This window comes from Colobus angolensis, unplaced genomic scaffold (assembly GCF_000951035.1).
Source record: "Colobus angolensis palliatus isolate OR3802 unplaced genomic scaffold, Cang.pa_1.0 Scaffold183, whole genome shotgun sequence".
Taxonomy (NCBI): Eukaryota; Metazoa; Chordata; class Mammalia; order Primates; family Cercopithecidae; genus Colobus; species Colobus angolensis.
Window position 1 is genome coordinate 690,250 of NW_012114966.1, and position 11,180 is coordinate 701,429.

An 11,180-nucleotide genomic window follows, 5' to 3' on the forward strand; every position below is an offset into this window, starting at 1 on the left:
AAATTTTATAGCACTAAATATGTACATTAGAAAAGAGGAAAATTTTCAAATCGGTCACCCACCAGTTTATCAGTTTCAAGCTTCTACCTCAAGAATCTAGAAAAATATGAGGAAAATGAACCTGAAGGATTCAGAAAGAAGGAAATAACAAAGATAATAGAAGAAATCAAGAAAATTCAAAGCAAATAGAGAAAGCAATAAAGAAACAAAAAACTAGTTCTTCAAAAAACATTTAAAAAAAAAGACAAACCTCTAGCAATACTGACAAAGCGTCTTACCCAATCATTTCAGATTTCAAGTGTGATTTAGTATCAAATCCTTTATATTTTCAACTTCCTTGCAGCATATCTCCTGTAAATTGAGTTTCTTTAAGTGATTGCTTATATATCATCTCTAACTTTTCCCTGTATTACTGTGTTTTCTTTCCATATAACTAAAGAAGAGTTTTAAGAGAGTCAATTTGTCCTTGAAGGTCTTTTTCTTTCTCTTTTGATAAACTTGAATAATTTTTTAAAATTATAATGGGATTAACTGAAACATAAAGTGGAAATCAGCTTGATCAGCTATGCAGTACAGGTACAGGTTGGGCATTCCTAATCCAAAAATCCAAAAATAGGAACTGCTCCAAAACCGGAAACTTTTTGAGCCAATCTGATGCCACAAGTAGAAAATTCCACACATAAGTACATAATGCAAACTTTGTTTCATGCACAAAATTGTTTACAAATATTATACAAAATTACCTTCAGGCTATTTGTATAAGATATATATGAAACTTAAATGAATTTCATGTTTAGACTTGGTTCTTATTCCCAAGATATCCCAGTATGTACATGCGAATATTCTAATATCTAAAAAATCTAAAATCTGAAACACTTCTGGTCTCAAGCATTTCGGACAAGGGCTGCTCAACCTGTCATTACAGGCTAACTAAATAAAATTAATTTTAACATACTTTACAACGTTCAATCAGTTAAAATACTATTTCAGCTTGCTGGTAACAGTCCAGCTAAATTAATCTATCACTTCACTTTAGCATACACGAGCATAAAGAATATGGGGCATGGTGCTTTTTCGCATTGTCTACTTTTGCATCATGTGTCCAGACGAGACCAAGGTTTTTGCTCCGCAGTTAATAAAACTGAGCTTCAAAATATGATTAAGATGATTCCCAGTGAATGATGAAAATGTTCCGTATCTTGAAAAAAGTGTGAGTTACACACATGAATCCATTTTTTAAAATGGCACAGTTAAGATTGGTGCATTTCAATTTCTGTAAACATTGCCTTAAGAAAAGAACTATACAAAAGTAATCATTGAACAGGAAGCAGAGAATGGAGAGAAAGGTATAGACAAAACGAGACAACAGAATGTTGTGAAACTGATGGTGTATGGAGGCTTATTCTGTTTACTTTGTATATGTTGGAATTTTTCCATAATAAAAATTTTAAGTTAATGAGTCCTTGTGAGAACATGTTTATGAATGCAAAGTTAATTCAGTCTACTCTAGCTAACCAAATCAAAGCAAAAGAGGGCAAAACAGAGAAACATTCTCCTGAAACAATCTAATGTAATCCATTTTCTATAAAAAGGCAATATCTTGATAGACCCGACTGATATCTTTTTGGGTATTTTGAGATATTATCCTCTTTCCATATAACTACCAATGTTATCAAAGACTTTTCAAGGATCTAAATGGAGTTTGACAAATACTGTACCGCTGATAAATTTGCTTTGAAGTAAAAAATAATTCAACAACCTATATTCGAGGATGCCTGGCGGTGCTTCAGAGAAAGAGAGTGAATAAAAGACTTCATGGATGCCGTTTAGCTGGAATCAGAACTCAGAATGCTCACTGAAAGAAGAAAGCACTTAAGATTGAGCAGGAAATAATGGCCTTGTTTCAGCAAAGAAGTGACACCCTTCCAAGATGTTTATTATTGTTGGTTTTACTTCATAGGTTCATTTTGTTACTCACATCCTCAAGAAACAGTGTATTCTCAGTAGCATCTATCAGGTGAACCCTGGAAGCTGGTCACATTCATAATCTTTTGTTTTTCTGGCTACATAGAGGTGATTTTGAACTATAAGATCATCTCAGCTATTTAGAGTTCAGATTTTATTTAGCCTCATTTATTTTACCTAGAGTTTATGTATTTGAAAATATCCTGATTTTTAATCTTTTATCACCTTGGCTCTTACCGGAAGTGAACTTTGTTTGAGCTCAATTGATTTCACCTCTCAATAAATATGAAATCAATCTGAAATGAATTGAATTGTTTGGCATATTTTGCCTCTTCTATGTGCACTAATCTATTTCACACATTTTCAGCTTGTTTAGAGATACATGTTCCAATGTATCTGAGCAGAAACTAGTGAGATGGGAGTGGATATAGCCATAATATTCCATCATTGAATTCCATGGCATTCACTCAAATGTAATTCACCTTTTTTACAGTACCTTAATTTTGCCTGTATTTATAGGACTTGGTGTTCTTTTTGCTGTGAGAAGATGGTGAAGGTAATTCTTGAATGTTTGTTTTCTGCACTACGTCATGTTTGTACAACAGGGTAATATATTTGGAACTTGATTAAATAACGTAAGAGGGGAATTTGATCAAAAAAGTTAAAATAAAATGCACAAGCTCTTAAAACAATGCCTAATTCTATCCATGCAAAAATGGGGTAGAATCCTAAAATGCTTATGACAAATACTTGATTGCTTCTAGTCCCTCTTTTAAATACTTTAATTTACTTATATACGTGTATCATAAATACTTCTTTTCCTCAGTTGCCCTCCTAATAGCCTAATTGTTCTTTTTACTGTGCAGGCGTAACTATATAACAAAGTAAGTTTTTTGTTCATGCCATTTATGAGTGTATAATTTAGATAATTTATTGTTTATTTTACCATTATTGTTGCTAACAAACTTCATTGTTTTGCATTGTTTGTTGGGACAATTAAATAGTGTACCTCTTGGACTCATGGATTAAATGGCTCATCAGAGATAAATTGCACTGCTGAAGAATCAAAGGAGAAAGATTGAAGTGTAGAATCTGCACTTCAATCTTTCTCCTTAATTAGCACCACCAGGGAATTTGATTCAAGTTCTAGAGGGGAGTGAACCCAGGAATTGGCTTAAAAGCAAAAACGTACACACAAAGAAACCAAAGCTCGCAAGCAATTATTTATGCATGTGGTCCACGCACTCAGTCTGAGAAACACTGACTCGACTTAAAAGTCTTTATAATGCTCAGATTTCGGAAATGCTATTGACCTGAAACATTTCATGAAGTTATTAGTTTGAACGCGAGGTGGCGGTACAAGCTAAGAGAGTGAATGAAAGCTCTGCAGACTCGGTGGACTCTGTTTCACCCAGAAGCCAGGTGAAAATACAGACCACATTTACAGCTAAAGCTGAGATAGATGTGTCCGGGAAGGCAGTCGTCGCCAGACAAGTTGTAAGAACGAATTTAAAAATCTCTGCAAAGACATCTGAGAGGGTCGACGGTGGATGTGGTGATTGGGAGCTGAAAAGGATTTTTCTTCTGTAATCAGACAATAGACATGATGCAAACTAAAGTACAGAACAAGAAAAGGCAAGTGGCGTTCTTCATTTTATTGATGCTTTGGGGAGAGGTAGGTTCTGAATCGATTCAGTATTCCGTATTGGAGGAGACAGAAAGTGGCACGTTTGTGGCCAACTTGACAAAGGACCTGGGACTGAAGGTGGGGGAGCTGGCTGCACGGGGCGCTCGGGTTGTTTTCAAAGGGAACAGACAACATTTGCAGCTTGATCCACAGACCTATGATTTACTGCTAAATGAAAAACTGGACCGGGAGGAACTGTGTGGCTCCACTGAGCCGTGTTTGCTACCTTTCCAAGTGTTACTGGAAAATCCCTTGCAGTTTTTTCAGGCTTTCTTGCGAGTCAGAGATATAAATGACCACTCCCCGGAATTCCCTGCCAGAGAAATGCTCTTGAAAATATCAGAAATTACTATGCCAGGAAAGATATTTCCTTTGAAAATGGCACACGATTTAGACACTGGCAGCAACGGCCTTCAGAGCTACACAATCAGCTCCAACCCTCACTTCCACGTTCTCACCCGCAATCGCAGCGAAGGCAGGAAGTTCCCGGAGCTGGTGCTGGACAAACCGTTGGACCGCGAGGAGCAGCCCCGACTCATGCTAATACTCACCGCGCTGGATGGTGGGTCTCCGCCCCGGTCAGGGACCTCCGAGATTCACATTCAGGTTTTGGACATCAATGACAACATCCCCGAGTTTGCTCAGGAGCTCTATGAGGCTCAAATCCCTGAAAACAATCCCCTCGGCTCTCTGGTTATTACCGTCTCAGCCAGAGATTTAGATGCAGGATCGTTTGGGAAGGTATCTTACGCCCTGTTTCAAGTCGATGACATCAACCAACCGTTCGAAATAAACGCAATCACAGGAGAAATTCGGTTGAGAAAGGCTTTGGATTTTGAGGAAGTTCAGTCTTATGACGTGGATGTTGAGGCTACAGATGGTGGGGGCCTATCAGGAAAATGCTCTTTAGTCGTCAAGGTCCTGGACGTGAATGACAACGCCCCTGAACTCACCATGTCGTTCTTCATCAGCCCCATCCCAGAAAACTTGCCAGAGATCATCGTGGCAGTTTTCAGTGTTTCAGATGCAGACTCTGGGCGTAACCAACAGGTTATTTGTTCAATAGAAAACAATCTCCCTTTTCTACTAAGACCTTCCGCGGAGAATTTCTACACCCTGTTAACAGAAGGGGCACTGGACAGAGAGAGCAGAGCCGAGTACAACATCACCATCACCGTCACTGATTTGGGGACACCCAGGATGAAAACCCAGCAGAGCATAACCGTGCAGGTCTCCGACGTCAATGACAACGCCCCCACCTTCACCCAAACCTCCTATACCCTGTTTGTCCGCGAGAACAACAGCCCCGCCCTGCACATCGGCAGTGTCAGCGCCACAGATAGAGACTCAGGCACCAACGCCCGGGTCACCTACTCGCTACTGCCGCCCCAGGACCCGCACCTGCCCCTCGCCTCCTTGGTCTCCATCAACGCGGACAATGGCCACCTGTTCGCCCTCAGGTCGCTGGACTACGAGGCCCTGCAGGCCTTCGAGTTCCGCGTGGGCGCCACAGACCGCGGGTCCCCGGCGCTGAGCAGCGAGGCGCTGGTGCGCGTGCTGGTGCTGGACGCCAACGACAACTCGCCCTTCGTGCTGTACCCGCTGCAGAACGGCTCCGCGCCCTGCACCGAGCTGGTGCCCCGGGCGGCCGAGCCGGGCTACCTGGTGACCAAGGTGGTGGCAGTGGACGGCGACTCGGGCCAGAACGCCTGGCTGTCCTACCAGCTGCTCAAGGTCACGGAGCCCGGGCTGTTCGGTGTGTGGGCGCACAATGGCGAGGTGCGCACCTCCAGGCTGCTGAGCGAGCGCGACGCGGCCAAGCACAGGCTGGTGGTGCTGGTCAAGGACAATGGCGAGCCTCCGCGCTCGGCCACCGCCACGCTACACGTGCTCCTGGTGGACGGCTTCTCCCAGCCCTACCTACCGCTCCCGGAGGCGGCCCCGGCCCAGGCCCAGGCCGACTCGCTCACCGTCTACCTGGTGGTGGCGTTGGCCTCGGTGTCGTCGCTGTTCCTCTTGTCGGTGCTCCTGTTCGTGGCGGTGCGGCTGTGCAGGAGGAGCAGGGCGGCCTCGGTGGGTCGCTGCTCGGTGCCCGAGGGCCCCTTTCCAGGGCATCTGGTGGACGTGAGCGGCAGCAGGACCCTGTCCCAGAGCTACCAGTACGAGGTGTGTCTGATGGGAGGCTCAGGAACAAATGAGTTCAAGTTCCTGAAGCCGACTATCCCCAACTTCCCTCCTCAGGGCACTGAGAGAGAAATGGAAGAAACCCCCACCTTTCCGAATAGCTTCCCATTTAGTTAAATGTGGGATCATTTTACTAAATCTTACTTATGTTTGGAGATCTATTTTAACTTAAAGTTACATGTTCTGTTTCTTTTTTATTTTACCTCTATTCTTTAGGTTGAAATTTTATATAAAGTAAGATACTGGGTGTCTTAGTATTTCCTGTTCATGCTTAGGAGTTTATTACTTCACTTGAGGGTACTTGACAATATGAACACAAAGTAAATTTTTATTTGCATACTTTTAAACTTTTGAAATTAAATTATCTATTCTTCCCCCACCCAAAAAAAGTATTGTAAATCCTTAAGTAAGATTGTATTTCTAGCTATTGGTAAGAGTTGTTTCACTACTGCTATGTAGGATGTTTTTAAAATGTGAGTATTTAATGTTATTTAATCCTCCAGTGTCTCATTTTGCAGTAACTCCTACAGTGTGTAACACTAAAAATAAGAACTAATGGTGACTAAACACTAAAGTAGCCATTCATACTTATGTATATTTTAGTATCCCATAATAGTCAATCCAAAATTTTTGTGACTATAGACTTTACTGAAATGTCAACACATTAGTTTGTGAGCCTCATGTAAGAACATGATGGTCTTTAAAAAAAAAAAAAGTCGACCAATTATAAATGCTTAATAAATATTTGCTGAACATTACTAACATTCTAGTACTGATTTTTAAAAAAACTATTGTATCTACAGCAAAATGCTAATATCCTCTGTACAATAAAATATCCTTGCCAATGAGTGAAAGTATGAAATATCACTTCTTAGTCAAATCACTATTGCTTTCCTTCAAAACAGAAAACACTCTTGACTCTTCTACTCACCCTACATACCACTACAGAAAATAAAATTCTTAACAGCACAGTTTACCTTTTTGTCTTTGTTTAACGATTTGAAAGTTGAAAGGCTTTCAAATTATATTTGCCAAGCTCCTCCTCTCACTTTCTCAAGATATTTGGTATCTACCAAAATCTAAGTAACGTATTAGTGACAGGTTATTTGGTAACATCAGATTTTCCCTTCTAGTGTTGTGTAAGCATCATTTGCCTGTATTAACCATAAAACCATTTACTTTCACAGTTTAGCCCATATTTAATCTTATTTGTGTCAGTTGTATTTGTGATATTTCATTTAAAAATCCCTCTTTCAACTTTCCATCAAAGGTAAGCAATGTATATTAAAATGACCATTCAGTGACTATTTTATTTTATTTTGAGACGGAGTTTTGCTCTTGTTGCCCATGTTGGAATGCAGTGGCACGATCTTGGCTCACTGCAACCTCAGCCTCCCAGGTTCAAGTGATTCTCCTGCCCCAGCCTCCTTAGTAGCTAGGATTACAGGTGCATGTCACCACACCTAGCTAATTTTTATATTTTTAGTAGAGATGGGGTTTTACCATCTTGACCAGGCTGGTGTCAAACTCCTGACCTCATGATCCACCCGCCTCAGCCTCCCAAAGTGCTGAGATTACAGGCATGAGCCACCACACCTGGCCAACTATTTTATTTTTATCCTTAATTGAAGTGGAACTGGGCTGAACTAAGTTACATTTGACTGTGTTTTGTGTCCAGATAAGTGAACTGACTGTCATGGATGATTACCAACTGATTAAATGAGTGTGGAGAACATTTACTGTTTTGTGTTCTCAGATATATACCCTCTTCTCCTTAGAATAGCATTCTTCCTTGGTGAGATTCCTTCTTCCGTTGTCCTCACTCCAGTCACTTGGCTTTTAGTTGAAGCAGTAGTGTTTTTCAATATCCCCATCCCTTAATCCTAGAGAATGTACACTGGGGTGGTATCCTGTCCAATGCAGACAGGTCAATACCCTTCCCCAGAAAGTGTATTTTTGACTTTGTCAACTTTGTTGTCTTCTTTACATTTGTAGAAAAGACATTGCCTAGATTCTGAGCTTATATTGATTTTTTAATTTTTTTTTGAGACGAGTCTTGCTCTGTTACCCAGGCTGAAGTGCAGTGGCATGATCTCAGCTCACTGCAACCTCCACCTGCCAGGTTCAAGTGATTCTTCTGACTCAGCTGCCCGAGTAGCTGGGACTACAGGTGTGTGCCACCATACCTGACTAATTCTCATATTTTTAGTAGAAACGAGGTTTCACCATATTGGCCAAGCTGGTGTAGAACTCCTGGCCCCCAGTGATCCATCCACCTCAGCCTCCCAAAGTGTTGGGGTTACACGTGTGAACCAACACACCTGGCCTATATTGATTTTTAGTAAGACAAACCACCTTTTTCTCTAAATTTCACTGGGCATTGCACATAATAAATTTATAAAGGAAAAAAATCCTAAATGGTGGCCAGGTATGGTAGCTCATGCCTGTAATCCCAGCACTTTGGGAGGCTGAGGCAGGCGAATCACTTGAGGCCAGGAGTTTGAGACCAGCCTGGCCAATATGGTGAAATGTCTTGTCTATTAAAACTACAAAAATTAGCCTAGTGTGCTATCACGCACCTGTAGTCCCAGCTTCTCAGAAGGATGAGTCAGGAGAATCGCTTGAACCTAGGAGATAGAGGTTGCAGTGGGCCAAGATTGAGGCCACTGCACTTCAGCCTGGGCAACAAAGTGAGACCATGTCTCAAAAAAAAAAAAAAAAAAAAAAAAAAAAAAAAAAAAAAGAAAAAAAAATCCCAATGGTTATGTAGACCAGAGACTAACAAGAAACAATATTTTTATTTTCTTTCAGGAGTTACAGGCACATCACAATTTCAGAGTGAAACTAGATTTTGAAAGTTCATGATTTCTTCCAGTAAAATAGAACAAATTAGCATTTTTGTAATAGAATGGAAATTCTCCAAGAGCAAGAATTTTTATGTTTCATTTACTGTATTATCCCAAGAAGCTACATGAATGTCCATACAGGTAAATACTTGTTAATAAATGAATTTGCCTGGAGCAGAGTTTTGTGTGCTGAACTTGCACCTTTATAAGGAAGATGAATATAGATATAGACATTACTTTTGCTGTAACAACCATTCTTAGCTACCTGAACAAGGCCACATAGTAGGCAGGGGGAAAGGGAGTATATAACAAACTATGACCTAAAAGGCCTGCTTTATGTTTTAGCTATCACAGTATACAGTGTGCTTTGAAATGAAAATTATCTGAAGTTGTAAAGCAGAACGCTTGGTGGCGCTGCAGGCTAAGAGTGAAAAACTGCAGCATCAGTGTCTCCTTAAAAGCTGTGCGGGTTTTCTGGCAACTCGAAAAGGAAACACTTTTTCACCACTGGGGATAGAAGGTTTCAGAGAGGCAGCCATCCCATGTCGGTCCATGTTAAAAAGAACTAACTCAAGATATTTAAATCAAGATAGCTGAGTTGGCTGTAAAGCAATTGTTTTGTGATTAATACTGCATCTTTTGGACCCTGAGGAATGATGGAGACGCCGCTCCCCAAAGCACCAGAGAAAAGGCAAGTGACCACCATTATTTTCTTATTACTACTGTGGGAGGCGGGCAGCGCTACCATTAAGTATTCAGTTCTAGAAGAGAGGGACAGCGGCTCTTTTGTGGCCAACTTAGCAAAAGATCTGGGGCTGGGTGTAGGGGAACTGGCCGCAAGGGGCGCCCGGATTCTTTCCAAAGGGAACAAACAGTATTTGCAGCTCGAACGGAAGAGTGGGAATTTGCTCCTAAAAGAAAAATTGGACCGGGAGGAGTTGTGCAGTGACATAGATCCATGTATACTGCATTTCCAGATGTTACTGAAAAATCCGGTGCAGTTTATTCAAGGTGAACTACAGCTCCAAGATGTAAATGACCATGCCCCAGAATTCTTGGAAAATGAAATCCTCCTGAAAATCTCTGAAGGCAGCCATCCAGGGACTTCATTTCCTCTGAAAATAGCTCAAGATTTGGACGTAGGTAGCAACACAGTTCAGAACTACACAATTAGCACCAACTCCTATTTCCACCTTTTCACTCGCAATCACAGCGACGGCAAGAAATACCCAGAGCTCGTGCTGGATCAAGCACTGGACCGCGAGGAGCAGCCGCAGCTCAGGTTAACCCTCACAGCGCTGGATGGTGGGTCACCGCCCAGAATTGGGACTTCCCATGTTCTCATAGTGATTGTAGATATCAATGACAACGTCCCTGAATTTACTCAGCGGCTCTACGAGGTGCAGGTCCCAGAAAACACCCCTGTAGGTTCCCTCATCATCACTGTCTCTGCCAGGGATTTAGATGCTGGGACCCATGGGGAGCTCTCCTACTCATTTTTTCAATACTCAAATCAAATCATTCAGGCCTTTGAAATAAACTCAATCACAGGAGAAATTAGACTAAAAAAGGCGTTGGATTTTGAGGAAATTCAATCTTATCATATGGAAGTTGAGGCCTCAGACGGTGGGGGTCTTTCAGGAAAATGCACCGTAGCCATAGAAGTGATGGATATAAACGACAACGCACCGGAACTTACCGTGTCCTTACTCATCAGTGATATCCCAGAAAACTCCCCAGAAACAGTGGTCGCTGTTTTCGGAATTTCGGATCCAGACTCTGGGAACAATGGAAAAATGATGTGTTCCATCCAAGACCACCTCCCTTTCCTTATAAAGCCTACCTTAGAAAATTTCTACACCGTGTTAACAGAAGGAGCGCTAGACAGAGAGAGGTGGGCCGAGTACAACATCACCATTACTGTCACAGACTTGGGGACACCCAGGCTGAAAACCGAGTACAACATAACCGTGCGGGTCTCCGACGTCAATGACAACGCCCCCGCCTTCACCCAAACCTCCTATAACCTGTTCGTCCGCGAGAACAACAGCCCCGCCCTGCACATCGGCAGCGTCAGCGCCACAGACAGAGACTCAGGCACCAATGCCCAGGTCACCTACTCGTTGCTGCCACCCCAGGACCCGCACCTGCCCCTCGCCTCCCTGGTCTCCATCAACACAGACAACGGCCAACTGTTCGCCCTCCGATCGCTGGACTACGAGGCCCTGCAGGCGTTCGAGTTCCGCGTGGGCGCCGCAGACCGCGGCTTCCCGGCGCTGAGCAGCGAGGCGCTGGTGCGCGTGCTGGTGCTGGACACCAACGACAACTCGCCCTTCGTGCTGTACCCGCTGCAGAATGGCTCCGCGCCCTGCATCGAGCTGGTGCCCCGGGCGGCCGAGCCGGGCTATCTGGTGACCAAGGTGGTGGCAGTGGACGGCGACTCGGGCCAGAACGCCTGGCTGTCCTACCAGCTGCTAAAGGCCACGGAGCCCGGGCTG

The 11,180-nt window shown here is 42.8% G+C and overlaps 2 protein-coding genes across 4 annotated transcripts in view; both read left to right on the forward strand.

The window, feature by feature from the left end:
• The first annotated feature begins 2,672 nt into the window (after positions 1-2,672).
• Positions 2,673-6,794, forward strand: PCDHB6 (protocadherin beta 6). 3 transcript variants are annotated; one of them, XM_011939683.1, is made up of 2 exons: positions 2,673-2,694; positions 3,591-6,794. In XM_011939683.1, the coding sequence occupies exons 1-2, from the start codon at positions 2,673-2,675 to the stop codon at positions 5,951-5,953; spliced, it is 2,385 nt and encodes a 794-aa protein (XP_011795073.1). In that variant the 3' UTR covers positions 5,954-6,794. The 3 variants fall into 3 exon arrangements, with proteins under 3 accessions (XP_011795073.1, XP_011795072.1, XP_011795074.1); XM_011939684.1 differs by lacking the exon at positions 2,673-2,694 and having other exon boundaries at positions 3,335-3,600; positions 3,806-6,794; XM_011939682.1 differs by lacking the exon at positions 2,673-2,694 and having other exon boundaries at positions 3,168-6,794.
• A 2,391-nt stretch (positions 6,795-9,185) lies between these two features.
• Positions 9,186-11,180, forward strand: part of LOC105510145 (protocadherin beta-17-like) — a 2,458-nt gene continuing 463 nt past the window's right edge. Inside the window, exon 1 of the mRNA XM_011939776.1 lies at positions 9,186-11,176. Within this exon, the coding sequence (XP_011795166.1) occupies positions 9,336-11,176 (1,841 nt within the window). The 5' untranslated portion in view covers positions 9,186-9,335. The remainder of the gene's footprint in view (positions 11,177-11,180) is intronic.

Bases quoted from the DNA above. Each gene is read 5' to 3' on its own strand.
- PCDHB6 (XM_011939683.1), top strand. From the start codon at position 2,673: ATGCAAAAATGGGGTAGAATCC. The intron at 2,695-3,590 runs TAAAATGCTTAT...CTAAAGTACAGA, and splicing joins GCAAAAATGGGGTAGAATCC to ACAAGAAAAGGCAAGTGGCG.